The 17,598-nt window shown below is 50.3% G+C and overlaps 1 protein-coding gene across 1 annotated transcript; it reads left to right on the forward strand.

The window, feature by feature from the left end:
- Positions 1-354: 354 nt before the first annotated feature.
- On the forward strand, positions 355-15,999 carry LOC118232276 (protein FAM193A-like). Its single transcript, XM_035427137.1, has 23 exons — positions 355-758; positions 3,076-3,141; positions 3,585-3,812; positions 4,412-4,563; positions 4,710-4,877; positions 5,013-5,241; positions 5,481-5,605; positions 6,061-6,208; positions 6,794-6,868; positions 6,961-7,038; positions 7,279-7,391; positions 7,889-8,110; positions 8,352-8,508; positions 9,032-9,193; positions 9,483-9,731; positions 10,407-10,626; positions 10,731-11,003; positions 11,331-11,586; positions 11,798-11,990; positions 12,262-12,498; positions 12,759-13,527; positions 13,766-13,847; positions 14,315-15,999. The coding sequence occupies exons 1-23, from the start codon at positions 528-530 to the stop codon at positions 14,406-14,408; spliced, it is 4,527 nt and encodes a 1,508-aa protein (XP_035283028.1). The 5' UTR covers positions 355-527; the 3' UTR covers positions 14,409-15,999.
- Positions 16,000-17,598: the final 1,599 nt, after the last annotated feature.

Raw genomic sequence — 17,598 nt, forward strand, 5'->3', positions numbered from 1 at the left:
CAGAAAAATATACAATGTGATTGATTTTGTCAGTTTTTTCTCCATTACTTTCCGTTTCCAGTTTTTTGACGATCTAGGCTAATGGTTTTAGAGTGGCGGGTAGCTATAGGGCATTCGGTGGTTTTGTGGTCTAAATCAAGAAAGTAAACTAAAACTTAGTCGCGCACAAAACTGTCTGGGCCAATCGAAATAATATATTAAACCTGAAATAATACGAAAACCCACAAAATGAGCTGTCTTCACAGAATCAAAACGCACCATTGGTCTGCAGTACTTTAAAAACACAATTTCCCAGAATACCGTGCACGCACACCCTTTGTGTATGTACGTAACTTCACATACCTCATTCCTGTTGGGCAGACCAGGCCATATTGGATCTAAGATCTTGGGCAGTACTGGAAGTGCTGACAGGCTTCAGTATTTTGGAGTCTGTCAAAAGGTTTGTTCGGATAAGGGCTTCATCCTGACATTCCGCCAGAATCGCATCCTCCTTCAGACGGCAGGGCATCTGTGACTTTTATAGTGAAATGAGCCCAACCGACGCTAAACGAGGAGCCAAGCGCAGAAAAAGCAAGCGGGGCGGTGGCAGCAGTAGCATCATTAGCGGCAGCGTTACCAGCTATAGCGGCAAGGCCGGAGTTCCAGCTGCGGTGAGAAGTCCACAAGCCACAGGAACACCTGAATCCATAATGGGCTTATTAACAGCAGGAAGCGCTGGGAACAGTAACACGGGAAGCATCGCAGGCCTGAACGGAGAGGTGAGGATACGTCATCGGTAATGTTCTGATTAGCCAGCTAGTTAATGCACCTTCAAGGCCTTGCTAAAGCAAGGGAGTAGTTTGGTAAATCTAGCTAGCTAAGTTAGCCTCCTGGCTAGGGTAATCGCTGTTTGTTTTGCTAGCTAGCTCAGTTAGTTAGCCAACTAGCTTGCTCCGTTAATACCTAGCTATGCTAGACAGCAGTGGTCGTCCAATGTCGACTGACGTGGAGTAAACTTTACCAGTTTTTCTAGTAAGTTAGTTACATTAGGAACTCGCTTGTCAGCTGCACACAGTTTGCATTTAAGATTATCAATTGGGCCTTGCCTTGGTTGTCATCAACTGTCCACTGATGTTAGCTAGCTAATTAGCTAACAAGTTTATGAAGTTCACTTGTTTAGCTTATCAACTAAATCGGCTCACAAGGTTTCCTCAGCTAACGTCAGCGTGAGACTTGTTTGTGTTGAGTGACCACTTAAAACATCAACATGCGTATCAAGTGTCACTGAGCGCAGAATCGCTGGTTAGCTGCGAGCTAGCTGTTGTTATTTGCTAGCATGTTAACTAGCTAGCTGATGCTTGGGTGCAGAATTGTGTCACTGCCACTGAACGGCCAACTAAGAATCTAACTCACAGTTCTGTCCCTTCCATAACTGGGGGTGACTTCTCAGTGGTCTTGCACCGTTTAACCTTCTGCAAAATATTCGTCTGCGAACAGGTAATGGCTAGCTGGCTAATATGCGTTTAGTTTAATTATCAATGCAAGTGTGCCAGTCAGTGTTTCCATATAATCATCTCAAGACTTGCCGTGCCAGAACTTATTACGAACCAACGTATGTCATTCCTGTCATACGGAGAGCCACACCCATCGAGTTTATGGCTTTCCTAAATAACGAAACGCACGCACACACACACACACATAAAAAAAAATAAAACACTTGTTTTGGGGCTAGTTTCTCTTGAGTATTTCCTGACACACCCAGGCTAGCGTCAAGGTGGGGAACACCCAGTGGTCAGCGGAAGCAGTGGTCATTGTTGACACCAACAAGTGGAGGACCAACCTTGTAGGTCATTCTTCACGGTAAAAGATTGGCGCTGGTAAAAACATTCCCCAGTGGACAGAAATCAAATGCATTCACTGACAGCTTCAGTCATTGTGCTTGTGCGAGACTAATATGGGCACATTAGTTCTGCTGGTTGTGTTTGGACAAGGAGCAGAAAAGTGTTAGCTATTTGAAAACATGTTTTTGCACATGTATTCAAAGTACGTGTCACAACATTCAAGCCACGGGTGAAATATTTGTAAAACAACTGGTGATATACTGTTATGTTTGTGCTTAAACAAACAACTTTGTTTATGCCACATTCTTTAATGCCCTGCTGTTTTGCTGAATCCTTCTTAAAAGTCACTGTTTAGGGGTTATGAGATATAGGATGCTCTAGGCAAAAAAGGTTTATTCCATCCAATTGATTTTTTTTTTCCTGATCCATTTCTTTGTGCTTGTATTGCTTCATTTAACAATGCAGGTTGCGAATAGTGACAGTATCCTTTTATAATAATTTAATATCTGTGCATTCATTGCATGGGAAAACAAACCCAATTTCACTACAAAATTTTTGTATTTTATCAAGTTGCTTAGTAAAATATGCCCATCGATTATAGACAAAATAAGGGTGTAGTTGTTCAGAATAGGTTACTGTGTAAGATGAGCTGGGATGCTTCACAGAGGCCTAAATGTGGCGTGGAGGTGCTGCAGCACTTTACACAGGACACCTGAAGAAGCTCGAACTGTCCCATGGTCTACAAGGGGAATATCGTTCCTCTTAGAATTAGGAAGTGTTGTATAATTTATATTGAAACTGCAAAAGGCACGCCCAGCGTATCTAGCCTCTGAAACTAAATTTGTTGGTGATGCATAGATTTCTCATGACTTTTTATTGTGGTGCAGTTCTGCTACAGTTTTTGCCAAAATTGTATATGATCGTCTCACTCTGGGATCTCAAACTGCAGTCCTGGAGGGCCACTGTGCCTGTATCTGCAGGGTTTTGATGTGCTCCTGTACTTAAGTGTTTAATCTAAGCCACTGATTGGCTAAAGAGTCTGTACACCTCATTTCAAAGCCCTACATTGGCTGCTGATTGAAATGAAATCACAAAAACCAGGAGAGACTGCCGCCCCCCAGGGCTGGACTTTGAGACCTGTGGTCTGGGCTGATAATCTCACTGCAGTTCACTGTGGTCGTTGGTTGTGTTTATAAGATTTGTGTGTCATGCAAATCTATGTATCGCTTCATAAAATGGAAATTTTGTCCTTCAGGTTTCGATGAATGGTACACAGTTTTCCGAAGGGCCGGTGAATTCTGACTTTTCTGGAGTGCTTCAGGTAACTACCACTGTCATGCAGGTGTTAGTCATAATGTTCTTGTTTTTCCCTTTTACATTTTTATGATGCGTAAAATGGCTTCAGGGGTCCAATTGCAGAAGTATTACTGGGCGAGCTGCAGATACTGTACAGTGCCCTCTGCACGGCTAATTATTGTTCAAGTCACGGTGAGACATTCCCTATCGTGTAATTAACAGGATTCAGCCAGGTCCATTTTAATTAGGGCCTACGGTTTTTCCAGCTTCAGCGTGGCGTAAATTTTAAGTGGGTTGTGCTGAGATGTTTTTTCTTCTCAGAGGATCTCTTAACCGTTGTGTTTCGTGACACAAGCTGTCCGTCACCTTTCCTGCGCTGTGGCGTTTCCCTGTGCGTTGCCATGACGTCAGTGAAAACGGACCACGTGGCCGTGCTCCGTGCATACAAGTTCCCTCTCTCTGTTTCAGACGCCGTTCACCTTTGGGATGGGTCAGAGGGCGCCCTACACCACCGGGGGGCGCTGTCTGCTGTGCCGGAGGGAGCGGACGGACGGCTCGTTCGCGGAGGCGGGGTCGGCGGAGACGCCGTCCGCGTCGGGGAGGAGCAGCGCCGCGCTGCCCCTGTGGGTGTGTCCCGACTGCCGGCGCACCGTGGAGACGGAGGAGCGAGGCTCCGCCCCCGAGCCTTCGGTGGGGGTAAGGCCTCTCGCCCCCCACTGGATCGGGAGCTAACCAATCACACGGCTTTTAACACTGGAACTATCCCTGAGTGCATTGCAGGGAAGCAGTGTGCATTTTTGCAGGTTTAATTTGATGATATTAGCCTGGACTTATGTTAGATGAGAAAGCACATGGTTCTGTTTGTCTGACAGATGGCGTTAAGTGGCCAATGACACGCTCTGGTGTTGAGGCTTGTAGCCTGTCTGTGATTGGCCCCTTTAATCACTTGTTTGTGTTTGTGCCTGTCTTCGCTCACACGATGTCCCACTTCTTCACTGGAACAGTTGCTTCTGTGTTGGTCTTGACCTAAGGCATAATTTGAGCAGAGAACTGGAAAATTTCCCATGATCCTTTGAAATGTTGTCCTGCCTTAAGGAGAAAGCACCCCTCCCTCCCCTGCCTTCGCTGTGTGAACAAACTGGTTTTTGTGACATGAAACGGATTTGGGGCAGAAATCCCTGCAGCACTGAGCATGTGTCTCTCTCCCTCTTTCTCTTTCTATCTCTCTCTCTCTTTCTCTCCCTCCCTCTTTCTATCTCTGTGCCTCCTCTCTCTCTCTCTCTCTCTGGGTGCAGAACCAGGACTTCCTGTCGCACGTTTCCTTGGGGAACGGCGAGCCCCCGCGGGAGTCCGCGGGAGAAGCGCAACCCGCCCCAGCCCTGCCCCGGACCCCGCCCCCCGTCGCCGTGGAGACGCTGTGCAACTGTGAGGTCTGCAGCGAGCAGAGGTGAGACGGGCCGTGGCCAATCGCAGAGCTGTTTCCTGGGCACGGCAAACAGAGAATGAGTCTGATTGGCTCAGCCAGCCTTTCCTCTGGGCCACGGGCCGGTTAGACCTGCTGAACGATCCCGTGCTCTCACCCCTGTCTTTCAGGGACAGCTCGGCCCAGTCCGAGCGGGAATCGCGGGAGATGCAGAAGTCCTGGTCGGAAGTGCGCTTCATGGTCCGGTACATCTACCGGCAAACGGGAACGCCGCTGGCCGACGACCAGGACCAGCCTCAGGATGGAGACCGGGACGGGATGAAAGGCCTGGTGGATAGGTACCCTCTTCCCTAAACTCACATTTTACCCCTCCACCTGGAGAGGCCTTTTGGCTGCTCTTCGCGGCCTGCTTGGCCTTGTTCTGCTCAGGCAGCGGTGTAAAGACCCGACCGGGTCCTGTGTGTGTGACACAGGCTGTGTAAGAGGGACCCGTACCAGCTGTACCAGCGGCTGGAGCAGCAGGCCAGGGAGTACGTGCTGGAGGTGAAGGTGCGTCTCCTCAAGCACCTGTCGGCGGGGTCAAAGGTCACGTCGGCGGAGGAAGGCCCCCCCCAGGCGCACCAGTTCATCTCGCTGCTCCTGGAGGAGTACAGCACCCTCTGCCAGGCTGCCCGCACAATCAGCTGCTTCCTCCTCACGCTGGTGAGCCTTCTGCTGTGTGTGTGTGTGTGTGTGTGTGTGTGTGTGTGTGTGTGTGTGTGTGAGTGATCGTGTGCGCGAGAAGAATGAATGAACCATTATTTTATATAGTTATTTGAGACTGCAGGTTGGCTCCTATTAAGGAACTGTCAGTTTGTTCTTGTCATTGTTGACTTTTTTCTTTATTATGACATGAGAATACAGTCGTTTTGCCAGGGCCTTGACACTGTGAATCTTTGCAGGAAGATGAGCATCTGAAGAAGTTCCAGGTGACATGGGAACTGCACAACAAGCACCTTTTTGAAAATATTGTATTTTCTGAACCTCTTTTGCACAACAGTTTACCGTCTCTGGTTGCACAACTAAGGTAGGCATAGCACTTAAAAATCAAAACGTGCTTGGGGTGACTGTCAATCTTCATTAGAAATAATAAGAACCATGTGGTAATTTATGTGGGATTTGGAGATATTTTCATAGGAGCAAGATGGAAGTATTGTGTTCCTCTGTATTTTGCTAATTGAGTCTTCACTTGGTATTCAAAATGACACTGTGGAAGATTAAGGATTTAGCCTTCAAATGGAATTTTTCTTGTGTCAACTTGCTATAATAAATATTCCCATTTCCCTAACCTAGACAAGTGAGAGATAACAGCAGAGGTGGGAAGTGTTTCTGAATCCTCTATGAGGTGATATAAGATGGCAAATGAGATGACATTTACCAGATCGTTTTTTTCACAGCCAATAAAGCTCCATTAAATACTTGGCAGGGAGCTGGCGTTCCCTCATAACTCAAACCCCTGTGTCTGTGCGTCTGATTGGCCAGGCACGGGACCGCCTCCTGTGACTCGTACAGTGAGGACATGTACAGCGCGCTGCTGGAGAGCTACCAGCAGCTGGACAGGGAGATGAACGTGGTGGCCGTGGAGTGGCTAGAGTGCGAGAAGAGGATCGATGACTACGTCGACGAGCAGGTGAGGCACTGCCCTCCTGTGATGAAGGAATGATTAACCCTTTGAAGAGCAGGTTTTATGGAATGTTTTTTTTTTTTTCAAACTTCTAATCCAGTGTTCTAGAACTCAATTACTTTCAGTTACCAGTAGTGACATCAGCATTAGAATGTTCAGTTAAGAACATTCCAGACACAAGATGTGTGATCTTCCACTTCAAAGGGTTAAAGAGGGCGGGACCTTACTGTCATCACCTTTCACATTGGAACCAGAAAGAAGCTCCACCATTCACAGAGCATGTTGCTATTAACAACTAGAACTCAGCAATAATTGTACAGTAGGTACCGTAAGGGACCCCAGGAGTATTGTCGAAAGTGTCCACCAATCACCATCACTGTTCTTACGTTTCCTATTACTAATGTAGTCCTTGACTGGTGGAGCTCCTCTGGGGTTTCTATATAGAAGGTTACACCATTACACCATGATGGTTTCTGTATCTTACTATCCCCGGTTGCAGTGTAATTGATGGCTATGTTCTTCATTTGTCTGGGTGAGATCATTGCTTGAAGTGTAACAGACCCTTGTTGATACCTTATGTATGCTTGGCAGTTACTTTTTAAGGGTGAAGGACAGAACCACACGCATCAAAAGAAGGAACCACACAAATCGTTGGTAAGCAAAAATGTGAGTAGTTCACTATTCTCTTGTTTTTGTTGTTTTTTATATTTTATATTTACAGCATGATTAATTGATTTGTTGATTGTCTGTTTTCCAAGATGCCACTAAAAACGAAACAACAACTTCTGAAAGAAGACTGGGAGTTCTTTAAACAAAGGAGGTTTATTGAAGACCAGGTGAGCTCTTCATCCAGCATGAAGTTTAGTAGCACTGCTCAACTGGACACAGTAATATTTGCTGTATAACAGCAACGAACCTGCTATATATTTAGCAGGTTCATTGAGACTTTTGGTGCATGACGTACAGAACCGACAAATAGAAGTTGAATAGGTCTAGTGATGTAAGTTTTACCTTTTGATCATTATTGATATTTGGTTGCCTCCTTGCTGTTCTAAGTCTTTCGTTTTTCACTTCAGTTATCAGGCAGTAGGAAGCCTGTCACTGGAGACCATTTCACTGACACTATGCGACACCTGCTGTCGTCTAGGCTGAGTATCCCAGACTGCCCCAACTGCAACTACCGAAGGAGGTGAGTCCCCCTCACTGCCGTGTCCATGAAATATTGTTTCTGCCCATATACATTTATCTTAACACTGGCAATAACTGACATGTAAAGAAATAAGCCAATTAGCGGCATTTTCTGGTAAAAGTGTTCATTGACACACGGGAACACAGATTGAAGCTCTTTCACGTACCTTGTGCTGTTAGTGTCTGAAACATCGATGAATGTATTTGTACAGCAGGGGGCGCTGTTCAGTCTAACTATATGTATTATACAACAGCTGTTATATATTTTTGAACCCTCCCTCAATCTGATGAGTTCTAGCGGTCTGTCACCATGAATTTATTTTATTTATTTACTTATTTAGGTACTAATGTGTTGTTTTAATGCAAGAAAGTTGAATTTGTGCTTGAATGCAGAATTTGTTGGTCATTCACATTGACACAAAGCAGTGGGCTAGCGATGAGTCTGGAGCTTCCCTCCCAGATGTCCGTTCCGAGGCTGACCCTTCTCTCTTGCCGTAGGTGCACTTGCGATGACTGCAGCCTTTCGCACATCCTGACCTGCGGCATCGTGGACTCCTCCGTGACGGACAGTCTCCATGGCGCCAAGCCCGCCCCGGACTTCCTGTCCGAGCTGCACCCCCCCAGCATGTCCTCGGCCAGCTCCAACTCCAGCTCCGGCTCCCCCGTCACTGTCCAGCACCCACACCTCATCCTCCCTACCAGAGGGGGCGCCCCCTGCTTGTGAGTCATCTTGAGCATGACACTTCTCCTCTATCAGCAAGTTGGTTCCCGTTTACTTTTGTCTGCTTGTGGTACCAAAATGGACACATTTGACTACCTCAGACAGCTGTAATACTTTTGTATTGTATAGTCCTGTTTGAAGTGAGTGTGAGGAAAGCTGTTGCCTAGATACCTCAGCTTCACCTCAGCGTCTCCTGCATTGGCGCTGTTGCCTCCTGCTCGCCCCCTTGTGGTAATGCAGTTGTTCTTCCTGTTCCCGCAGCGATGATTCGCCGTCGGCCATGTTTGCGGACGTCTACTCGCTGAGCGGCTACGGCGACGCGGACGCGGCGACCGGCGTGAACGGCGGCCGCGAGCAGCTCGGCGGCGGGGAGGAGAGCGCGGCGGTGAACGGCCAGGTGTGTCCCCCTCTGCGAGACGCGTCGGAAACGCCACCGTGGCTGAGTCACCGGTGTGAATGAGTCACCGGTGTGGCTTACCGCTCTGCGCCGCCTTGCGCTTTGTCTCCCTGCGCTGCCACGTGATGCCAGTGGGCGTGCGCGCCGCCTCGGGGGTGGATCACGTTTTCGGTTAAAAACCGGCCTGCGTGTGCCTGACCAGATTTCGGCTTCGGTTTTACATTCTGACCGAGAGGAGTGACGGAAATGGAGGTTAATAAAATCATTTCGCTTTGCTTGTTGGATTCACGTTCTTCCATGCATGCTTATGGTGGTTTACCTGAGTCCAAGAACCCTCGCAGAACCCTGCCGATAGTGCGGGTTCTATCGCATTAAGGAGCTGTTCCACTGTCTCAGAAGCAGGAACGCCTGGGTTTCTCTGGCTCCTGTGTCCCGCCGTGGGTGGTGTGACCTGACCCTGACCCTGACCCTGACCCTGACCCTGACCCTGACCCTGACTCTAACCCCACTCTCCTTCCGCTAGTCTCCCAGAGTGAGCAGTAGCAGCAGCTCTTCAGAGGAAGACGAGGAGGAGGAAGAGGAGGAGGGGGACCGTGAAAGCTGCAGTGAGCCTCCTGGACCACAGGGGGAGCTCTCTTCAGAAAATAACTCCTCCAGCCCTCCTCCATCTTACCCTACCCAGCAGGTACTGGTGTACGCATCTGAAAGCACCATAAAGCAACCATTCTTAACCCTACACCCACTGCAAGTCTCCACACACTGGCTGTTCCACACACAAGTGCATCAAAACATGTCTCTAGCATGCCCTCATTATATTCAACAACTGAATGCCGTATACCTGCTACTGTAAAGCCAAATTTTAAATATTTAAAATGTCCTAAATTTAAATAAACTGTCAGGGCCTTGCCAAAGCATACACGTAAAGCTGAAATGACCATGTGACGGGCTCTCTCTGTTGTGTTTGGCCGCGACAGGCCGAGCAGCTTCCGCACGCGTGCGAGTGTCACGCCTGCAAACAGGACGCGTGCGGCGTGGCCCCCCCGGTCCTCTCCGGCGGCCGACCCCCCCTCGGCCAGCAGTTCCTCCCGGAGAAGACCTCGCACCCCGCCCTGCACCTCTACCCCCACATCCACGGCCACCTACCCCTGCAGAACATGGCGCACCTGCCCCGGCCTCTGCTGCACCCCTCCCTCTACCCCGGCCCCGCCTTCCCCCACAGCAAGGTGAGGGGGCGGAGCCTTTGACTGACAGCTGGTGGAAGTGTAAAGAATCCGGAAGCTAATTGGGCGGCACGGTGGCGCAGTGGTTAGCACTGGCGCTTCGCTAGCAGGAGGTTCGGACCCGGGTTCGAATTGCACATTCTCCCCGTGTCCACGCGGGTTTCCTCCGGGTACTTCGATTTCCTCGCACAAACCGAAGACAATGTTGTACCGGGACTGCTGAAAATTAGCCTCCCTGGCTAACTCTGGCAGATTTACAGAAATGTTATTAACGTGCATCGTCCCTGTCAAGTAAACTAATGAATTATTGAGTAATAATTAATGATTTGGTTATATCCTGTTTGTTATATGTGGTATTTACTCTTATACACTTAATTTTGCGTAGTGTTAAACTTATCTGGAAGAATGAGTTTAGATCAGGAGCGCAAACCCGGTCCTCCTGCTTTTTCTGATTCCGCCACAAGGTGTCACCCTTGATCAAGTTCAGCGTACAAAATTCAAACATTCTCTCTTGATCGGTTTCTGTTTATGCTAGGTTTGTTTTCCAGCAGCTGTGCGTTCAGGAGTAGCCCGTAGTGACGCAGAGTATGTCTGAAGTACGCTCAGTTGTTTGAAACAGCTGGCAGTGACGCTGCTCTCCTGTAAGTGAAGCTCTCTTGGCGGCTCTGTTTGTTCCAGACCCTTCCGCCGGCCCCTACGCTGAACCACGCGGGCGGGCCGCCAGCCTTCAGCACCTGCCTGCAGGAGCACGTTTACCAGAACTGTTTTGGGAGCGCCGGCGACTGGAACGGCTCGCTCCACGCCCCCCTCCACGCCCCCTCGCTCAAGTTTGAGAACATCTGGGAGTCCACCATGAAGAGCTGGAGCCCGGCCGTGTACGTCCCGGACCCCCGGCCAGGTGGGGGCGCTGTCACGCTCGTCCGCACCCGAACCCGGGCCGCGGCCATCTCAGGTCTTTTCACTTTCCGTCTAAAATTCCTTCCCTTTTTTTCTGTTTGGAAGGTGACACGCTGGGGCCGACTCTTCCGGAGGCCTCCCGGCTGGAACTACAACCCCCATCATGCAACAGCGAGCCCCTAGTCGCCACGGAAACCAAGGAGCGGAAGAACCACGCCAAGAAGAAGTGTCTGTATAACTTCCAGGATGCCTTCATGGAGGCCAACAGGGTGGTGATGGCGACGTCGTCGGCAACCTCGTCCGTGTGCTGCACCGCCACCACCGTCCAGTCAAGTAATAATCAGATCAAAGTTTCGTCTAAAAGGCCCACTTTCCTAGGTAAAGAGGGCCTGAGGACTGTCCAACGTCCCGGAGCTGCTGGCCCTGTACCGAGGCTAGCAGCCAGACGGGGGCGCCGTTTATGCCTGTTGTTTGCTTTTTGTTTAGCGTGAAATAGTTCCCAAATTATCAAATATTTTCAGTTTTTCCCCATTAGTTGCCTGTGTAGAAGTAGTTTGTCATTTATTTTACCAGTTCCATTGTTTTCCGTTCCATTATTATGGATTTTGCAGTGTGATATAGCAGCAACCCTTTTAAAAGCCACAGAAAAGGGAGAAAGAGTGAATAGTTTGTTTAACTGAAGGACCCTGTGGTTCTGTCTCCCAGGCGATGTGTTTCACAGTGTAGAGGACCACAGGAGAGGTAGCCCCACTGGCCTCGCCCCTCTTCCCCCGCTCTCCGCCCCCGCTCCGTTTCCCGGCTCCGCCCCCCACCTGCCCCACCCCGAAGTGCCGCCCTTCTCGAAGAACGGCGCCACGGCGACAGGCTTCACGGACGCCCGTCCGGGCCTCTGCCCCTCCCCCGCTGACCTCCTGGCCCCTCCCCCTGAGGGCGGAGTCAGCGCCCCGCCTAGCGTGTGCAGGTAGGTCTGTGCATTCTGATCCCCTGTGGTAAAGTCTGCGTTGAGGGATTGGGATGTGGAGATTAGATTTAGTTACAGTGTGTGTCTCCCCTGCAAATAATCAGTCCACCGGTTCATCATCGATAAGCAGTACAATGTAGGACAAGGAGGCTGTGTGTCTCGTGCCGGGGGCGTAGTTTTGCTGACGTGGGCGTGGTTTGACCTTTGGCAGTGACCCCGAGTGTGAAGGTCACCACTGCGACGGCCGCGGCGGCGGCGGCTACGACCACCAGCCCTACGACGGCGAGGACAGCCAGGACGACGACAGCTGCTCCGAGCACAGCTCCAGCACCTCCACCTCCACCAATCAGAAGGAGGGGAAGTTCTGCGACTGCTGCTACTGCGAATTCTTCGGCCACGGAGGGGTAGGCCGCGTTTCCTTCTCACGATCACCAACGCTGGCATGGCCAGTTCCGTGACTTAATGTGTTTTGCGTTGTGCAGTTCCCATTTCCCAAACGCACTTACGCGCACGTTAAAGAGAATAGAGAGAGAGAGGTTCAGTTTTCCCAAGCCCCTACCGGCCTACAGGAGCCAGCTGCGGCCATTCTCACACCGTTTTGTGAGTACGAACATATGTTAGTATATTTTATTGAGTTTATCTTCCGTTTGGGACCCCCCCCCCCCCCCCCCGCAGCCCCCCGCCGCGCCCACGAGCCGGAACTACGCGGAGATGCGGGAGAAACTGCGACTGCGGCTGACCAAGCGGAAGGAGGAGCAGCCCAAGAGGGAGGAGGCGCCGGCGGAGCGCGAGCGGGAGAGCCTGGAGGACCACCGCGACGTGGAGGACCTGCTGCAGTTCATCAACAGCGAGGACGCCAAGCCAATCAGCAGCTCCCGCGCCGCCAAGCGCGCCCGCCACAAGCAGAAGAAGGTAACCGGCGCCCCCCCGACCCGCCACGGGCATCGAAGACCCTGCGCCACTTTTCAAAAGCGTGAAGGGGTTTGGGGGTTAACCTCATGGGTTCCTGGTCTAATATCAGCGAAAACAGGCGAGCTATGTAGCCCATTGAAGAGCAGGTTTTTGGAAAGTTGAAGTTAGCAGTGATTATGACATCGGCATTAGAATGTTCCGTTAAGAACATTCTAATCGCACTCCTTTAAGGGTTAAGTGTGCGGTTGTGTGTCTTGCAGATGGAGGAAAAGGCCCGTCAGGAGGCGGAGGCGCGTGAGAGGGAGGAGGAGCAGAGACGGAGGGAGGAGGAGGAGGAGGAGGCCCTGAGACGAGAGTTGCTCCGGCTGCAGGAGCTCCAGCAGCTCCGGAACGCAAAAAAGAAGAAGAAGGAGAGAGCGCGGGAGGTGCAGGGGGCGGAGCCCGCCACCCGGAGCCCCCGCCTCCTCCAGGAGTCGGCCCGCACCGCCCTGGAGAACCTGAAGAACAGCAAGGCCCAGATGGCGCAAAGCATCATGGGAGCGCGCGGGGAGGAGCAGGGCGTGGCGCCGCTCCAGCGGCTGCTCGGCTCGGACCGCTGCGGAGAGACGGCCCCCCCTGGAGACCCCCCCCGAGAGCCCGCGGGCAAACCCAAAACCCGGCAGCCACCGCCAGCGGCGCCCAGGAAGTGCACGGAGACGACGTCCAAACTGCCGGAGCCCGATCTGAAGCCCACCAGCCCCGCTCAGACCCAGACTGAGCCCGCACCCCCGCCCGCCGGGGATCCTGTGCCGGAGGAGCAGGGCGACGGGCCCGGCGAGCAGAACCCGCCCGCCCTACCCCAGGAGGACGGAGCCGACCCGGACCCGGGTTCAGCCCCGCAGCCGGAGCCAGAACCAGAACCAGAACCAGAACCAGCGCCGACCGACCCGCCACAGCCGGCCGACAAACCCGCCAACTCCGAGTCCCCGCAGCCCAAGAGCAAAAGCAAAAAGAACAAGAAGAAGAAAGAAAAGACCGGCAACTCCATCGGTGAGTCTTCATCACTGCGCCGAAGACTCTGGGTTCCGCTCATCCTGTTTCTATACTTCCCTTCGTGTTTTTATCACACCGTCTCTTTTCACGTTAGTCAGAACCATCGGGTTGTACAGCAGAGGGTTAAGTTATTTTTAAAAAAAGTTAAATTCAAATGAGATCGAAATATGCAAATACGATTTATATAGGTCTCCTTCATTATCGTGTTTTCTGAAAGCAGTGTTTTCTGACACAGATGACGTGTTCCTGCCCAAAGACATCGACCTGGACAGCGAGGAGATCGACGAAACTGAGCGGGAGGTGGAGTATTTCAAAAGGTGTGAAAATGATTTTGATTTTCGAGCTCGCGTTTCCCAGGGCTACGGAGAGAGCCTCTCCTGCTCTCTCCTGCTCTCGCTTTCAGATTCACAGTCGGGGTTTTGTTGTGACTGAGCAGCTTCTGGGTTTGATGTTTGTTGTGCTCGTGTGTGTGTGTGTGTGTGTGTGTGTGTGTGTACTGTAAGCGGATGACTGCACAGTTCTGAAAAACGCAGTGCAGGTTTCCCCCCGCTCTCCTCCCTGCTGTGCGTTTACAGGCAGTCCTCCTTCATTCAGCTTTTATTTTCTCTTCCGTCATTCGCTGAGGGGAGCGCCATGCCCGTGGAAAGGTCGTGAGTCATCGAAAACCAGTTTTGACAGCTTCTCGAGCGCCTTGCCCCTGCTCGTGAGAGCCGAAATGGCGTCATGTGCCGCTCGCTGAACGCCTCTCTGTCTGTCTGTCCGTCCGTCCGTGCTCCCTCTGCAGGTTCTGCTTGGACTCGGCCCGGCTCACCAGGCAACGGCTGTCAATCAACTGGTCCAACTTCAGCCTGAAGAAGACCACCTTCGCAGCCCACTGACGGCGCCGGACGGGTCGAGACACTGGGAATTTGGGGGAAAAACCAAATCACCGTGACTGCTAATGACCCGGCCCTGCTGTGCCGAGAAACGCCTGTATCTGGAGGGATAGGAAAACGGGCTTATGACGTTGCTGTCACCTGAGAGGAGCTCCACCAATCATGGAGCACGTTGGTAATCAGTCATTGAACAAAGTCATCAGTGATTGGTGGATACTTTTTCCCCTAATGGTATGGTGGAAAGTATCCTCCAATCACCATTGAGGTTGTTCTATTTGTCGTGACCAACATGCTCTGTGATTGGCGGAGCTCCACTCCGGCTTACATGCCAAATGACTACTTCCTGTTCCTGTGTTATTATCCGCGGCCTCCAGGCTGCTACGGCCCAGCCCCGCCCCACCCCACCCCGCCCCTGCTGCTCCTGCCGCTGCCCATGCTGCTGCTGCCGTTGTGAACTCCCACCCCCCCTTTAAACGCGACTGGGGGGTGGAAACAAAACTCCTGAACCACTTTTTACACGAGTGTGCTTGTGTGCTTGTGTGCTTGTTGTCTGTCGGGGGGGATATTTACCCCCCCCGGCCGCTTCTCACTGTGGGGCCATGCCCGAAGACCGCCACGCCTCCTTCGCTTCGTCACCGGAACGCCGCAGCTCTAGCCTTCTCCGTGCTGGACGGCACACTGGCGCCCCCTAGGGGGTGTGAGAGAACTGCTGCCACAGAACCTCACTGCACTTGGTGTTATGGCTCCAGGGACTGAGGGATCATATCTACCTATCCGTATCCATCTGAGTAGATGGATGTCTATAACTACCTATCAGTAGATGTCCAAGTCCTCTTGATCAACTAGTTTAGTTTAGTTTTTTTTTTTTTTTCCTAGTTGACATGGGGATTTGTTAAATGCATGGCTTGGTGAAAATCCTGGCTTTTAACTTTGCATCCCGAACGTGGTCCTCTATTAATGGCTCACGTGGCGAAGCAGAGAGAGCTCCAAATGCTTAATCGTTTTTTCAAAAGTCAAAACGGCAAAAGAGGGGGAGCCCTTTTACTCTCAAAAAATGGATCCAATGCTCAGTTTGTCGTCCACCACAAAGGCTAGAGAGAAGCCAGGAACTGTAAGACGGGTAGCTCAGGTCCGTGCAGTGCAGTCTGGGTAAGGATGATGGCCGTTCAGGACCGAGGTCTGTGAAAGAGGCTTTCTCTCACGCCCGTGATCTATGTGGACCCTGTCACACGTGCATCCGACATTTCGCTCATGAAAAGGGATTCGTTTTCATCAACACTATCCAGCAAGGAAGGAAGGCTAATACTTGATCATTTTATTTTTCAGTTCCGTTTAACAACCTGATGTTGAATTGTAAAAGTTATGCAATTTTTCTTCTTTTTTATTTTATTTTATTTTTTTATTTGTTAGCCAGCTTACATCAGAAATGCTAAATGAAATGGAAAAGGAACAAACGCCTCGCTGTCGACCTGTTATAGAGTGTATACTGGATTAACACTGAAGCCTGACTCGGCTACTTTTTTTAACATATTGTTAAGTAATATTAAATTGTGTCTTTCTTTTTTGAAAGATGGAATACAGTCGTATGGAAGGATTTGCCTTGTCTTAGATTTTATTGTTCACTTTCCAGCTGATAAGGGATGTCACGTCCATTAGCCTAAGGGTCTGCTTAAGGAATGAGCCTTTGAGGAATATGCTGGAACCTGCACTGAGGAAGAGGAGCACTATTTTGAGCTGAAGGCTTTGGTAGGTCCTGGTATGCTCATTTCACACAAACCTTTTAGTTGCAACAGTCAACGGTCGTTTCTCTGAATACAGATATGGTTTCCTTATTTACTGTCATGATGACTGAGGAGCCCTTTGTAGTAAAGACGTAGGGGACGCGCTGGATAGCGAAACCATGACCGTCGAGCCGTGACTGAAGTTATGACAAGTTATGACGGGACGGTTTGAATCGTGGACTGCGGGCGAAACCGGAGGCCGGGGCATGAATCACGTTTCGGGGCTCGGCAAGAAGTGCGTTCCGGTAACATTAGCCGAAATATTCTGCCCCATCTCCGTGTCACGTGACCGCCCTGCGTCCATAATGACTGGCATTTCACCCGCTGTGAATCTCTGTCGACACAAGCGTGTCCTTTTCTGACTGAGCGAGCCATGGGGGGCATTTTATGGAAGTGCCTGGTACTTCACTTTTACTCTTCAGTACACACAGACACCCACACACAGATATATATATACCCTCTAGATACTGTTTTAAAAAGTCATTTCTGATGAAAATGTGACTTTCCCTTTGCCAAAATACAGAAAGGACCACGCTGTAACCCTTCATGGTACGCGTTGCTAGGTCCCAGAAGCGGTACAGGAAGTCTGAGTCATGCCACTGACCGCGGAAGAAACTCAGCGATACCGCTGGAAAGGAAAAAATAAAAACTTCCCGTTTTAAGAAGTGGCCCGGCTGCAGTTTTACCGAGCGCGTGTGATATTTCCCTGTGAACGGATTACAGTCAGCAGTGCGATGGGCTGATTGGTGTTGATGGGAAGCAGTGATTAAGAGAAACAGAGAAATGCCCGCGTGCTGAGGCCTTCTCTCAAACTCTCGTGCCATAAGCGGAAACTTTTTTTTTTTTTTAATTTCACCCTAGAAGCGTGTGTTGTCAAAAATCGTCAGCAGCGATACAGGATATTGACGTACGGGGCCATGAAGTGGTTTCGTTTTTAGTGCCCCTCGTCGACGGTGGGGCGAAGGTCTTGAAAAATGGCGGTGAATTAGCAGATGAGCCTTCTAAGTGGAGCTGTGCCTGGGCCTGATGTGTCCAGTCTGACAAGACTCCTACTCGCGCAGAAAGGGAACTTTTGCTTCTGAATCTGTCGTCTTTATACTTCCTGTGTTATTTGACACATCCTGTCATTTAGAGCTCTGGCGTGTGGTGGAACAACTACGTTCACATCACATAAAATAGTGAAACTGGTATTTATATATATATATATATATATACATACACACATACACTGAGCTTCTTAATGTTTGGGGAAAGGTCATTGTTTCTTGATTTGGCTCTGTACGCCACAGTTATTTTTGTAATCAAACAATTCACATGTGGCTAAAGTGTGCATTCTCACCTTTTGTTTAAGAGAATTTTCATACATTTTGATTTTTCCATGTAGAAATTACAGCACTTTTTATACCTAGTTC

The sequence above is a fragment of the Anguilla anguilla genome, chromosome 7 (genome assembly GCF_013347855.1).
Source record: "Anguilla anguilla isolate fAngAng1 chromosome 7, fAngAng1.pri, whole genome shotgun sequence".
In the NCBI taxonomy this organism is placed as follows: Eukaryota; Metazoa; Chordata; class Actinopteri; order Anguilliformes; family Anguillidae; genus Anguilla; species Anguilla anguilla.

Bases quoted from the DNA above. Each gene is read 5' to 3' on its own strand.
- LOC118232276 (XM_035427137.1), top strand. From the start codon at position 528: ATGAGCCCAACCGACGCTAAACGAGGAGCCAAGCGCAGAAAAAGCAAG. The intron at 4,564-4,709 runs GTGAGACGGGCC...CCTGTCTTTCAG, and splicing joins GAGGTCTGCAGCGAGCAGAG to GGACAGCTCGGCCCAGTCCG. The intron at 5,606-6,060 runs GTAGGCATAGCA...CTGATTGGCCAG, and splicing joins TCTCTGGTTGCACAACTAAG to GCACGGGACCGCCTCCTGTG.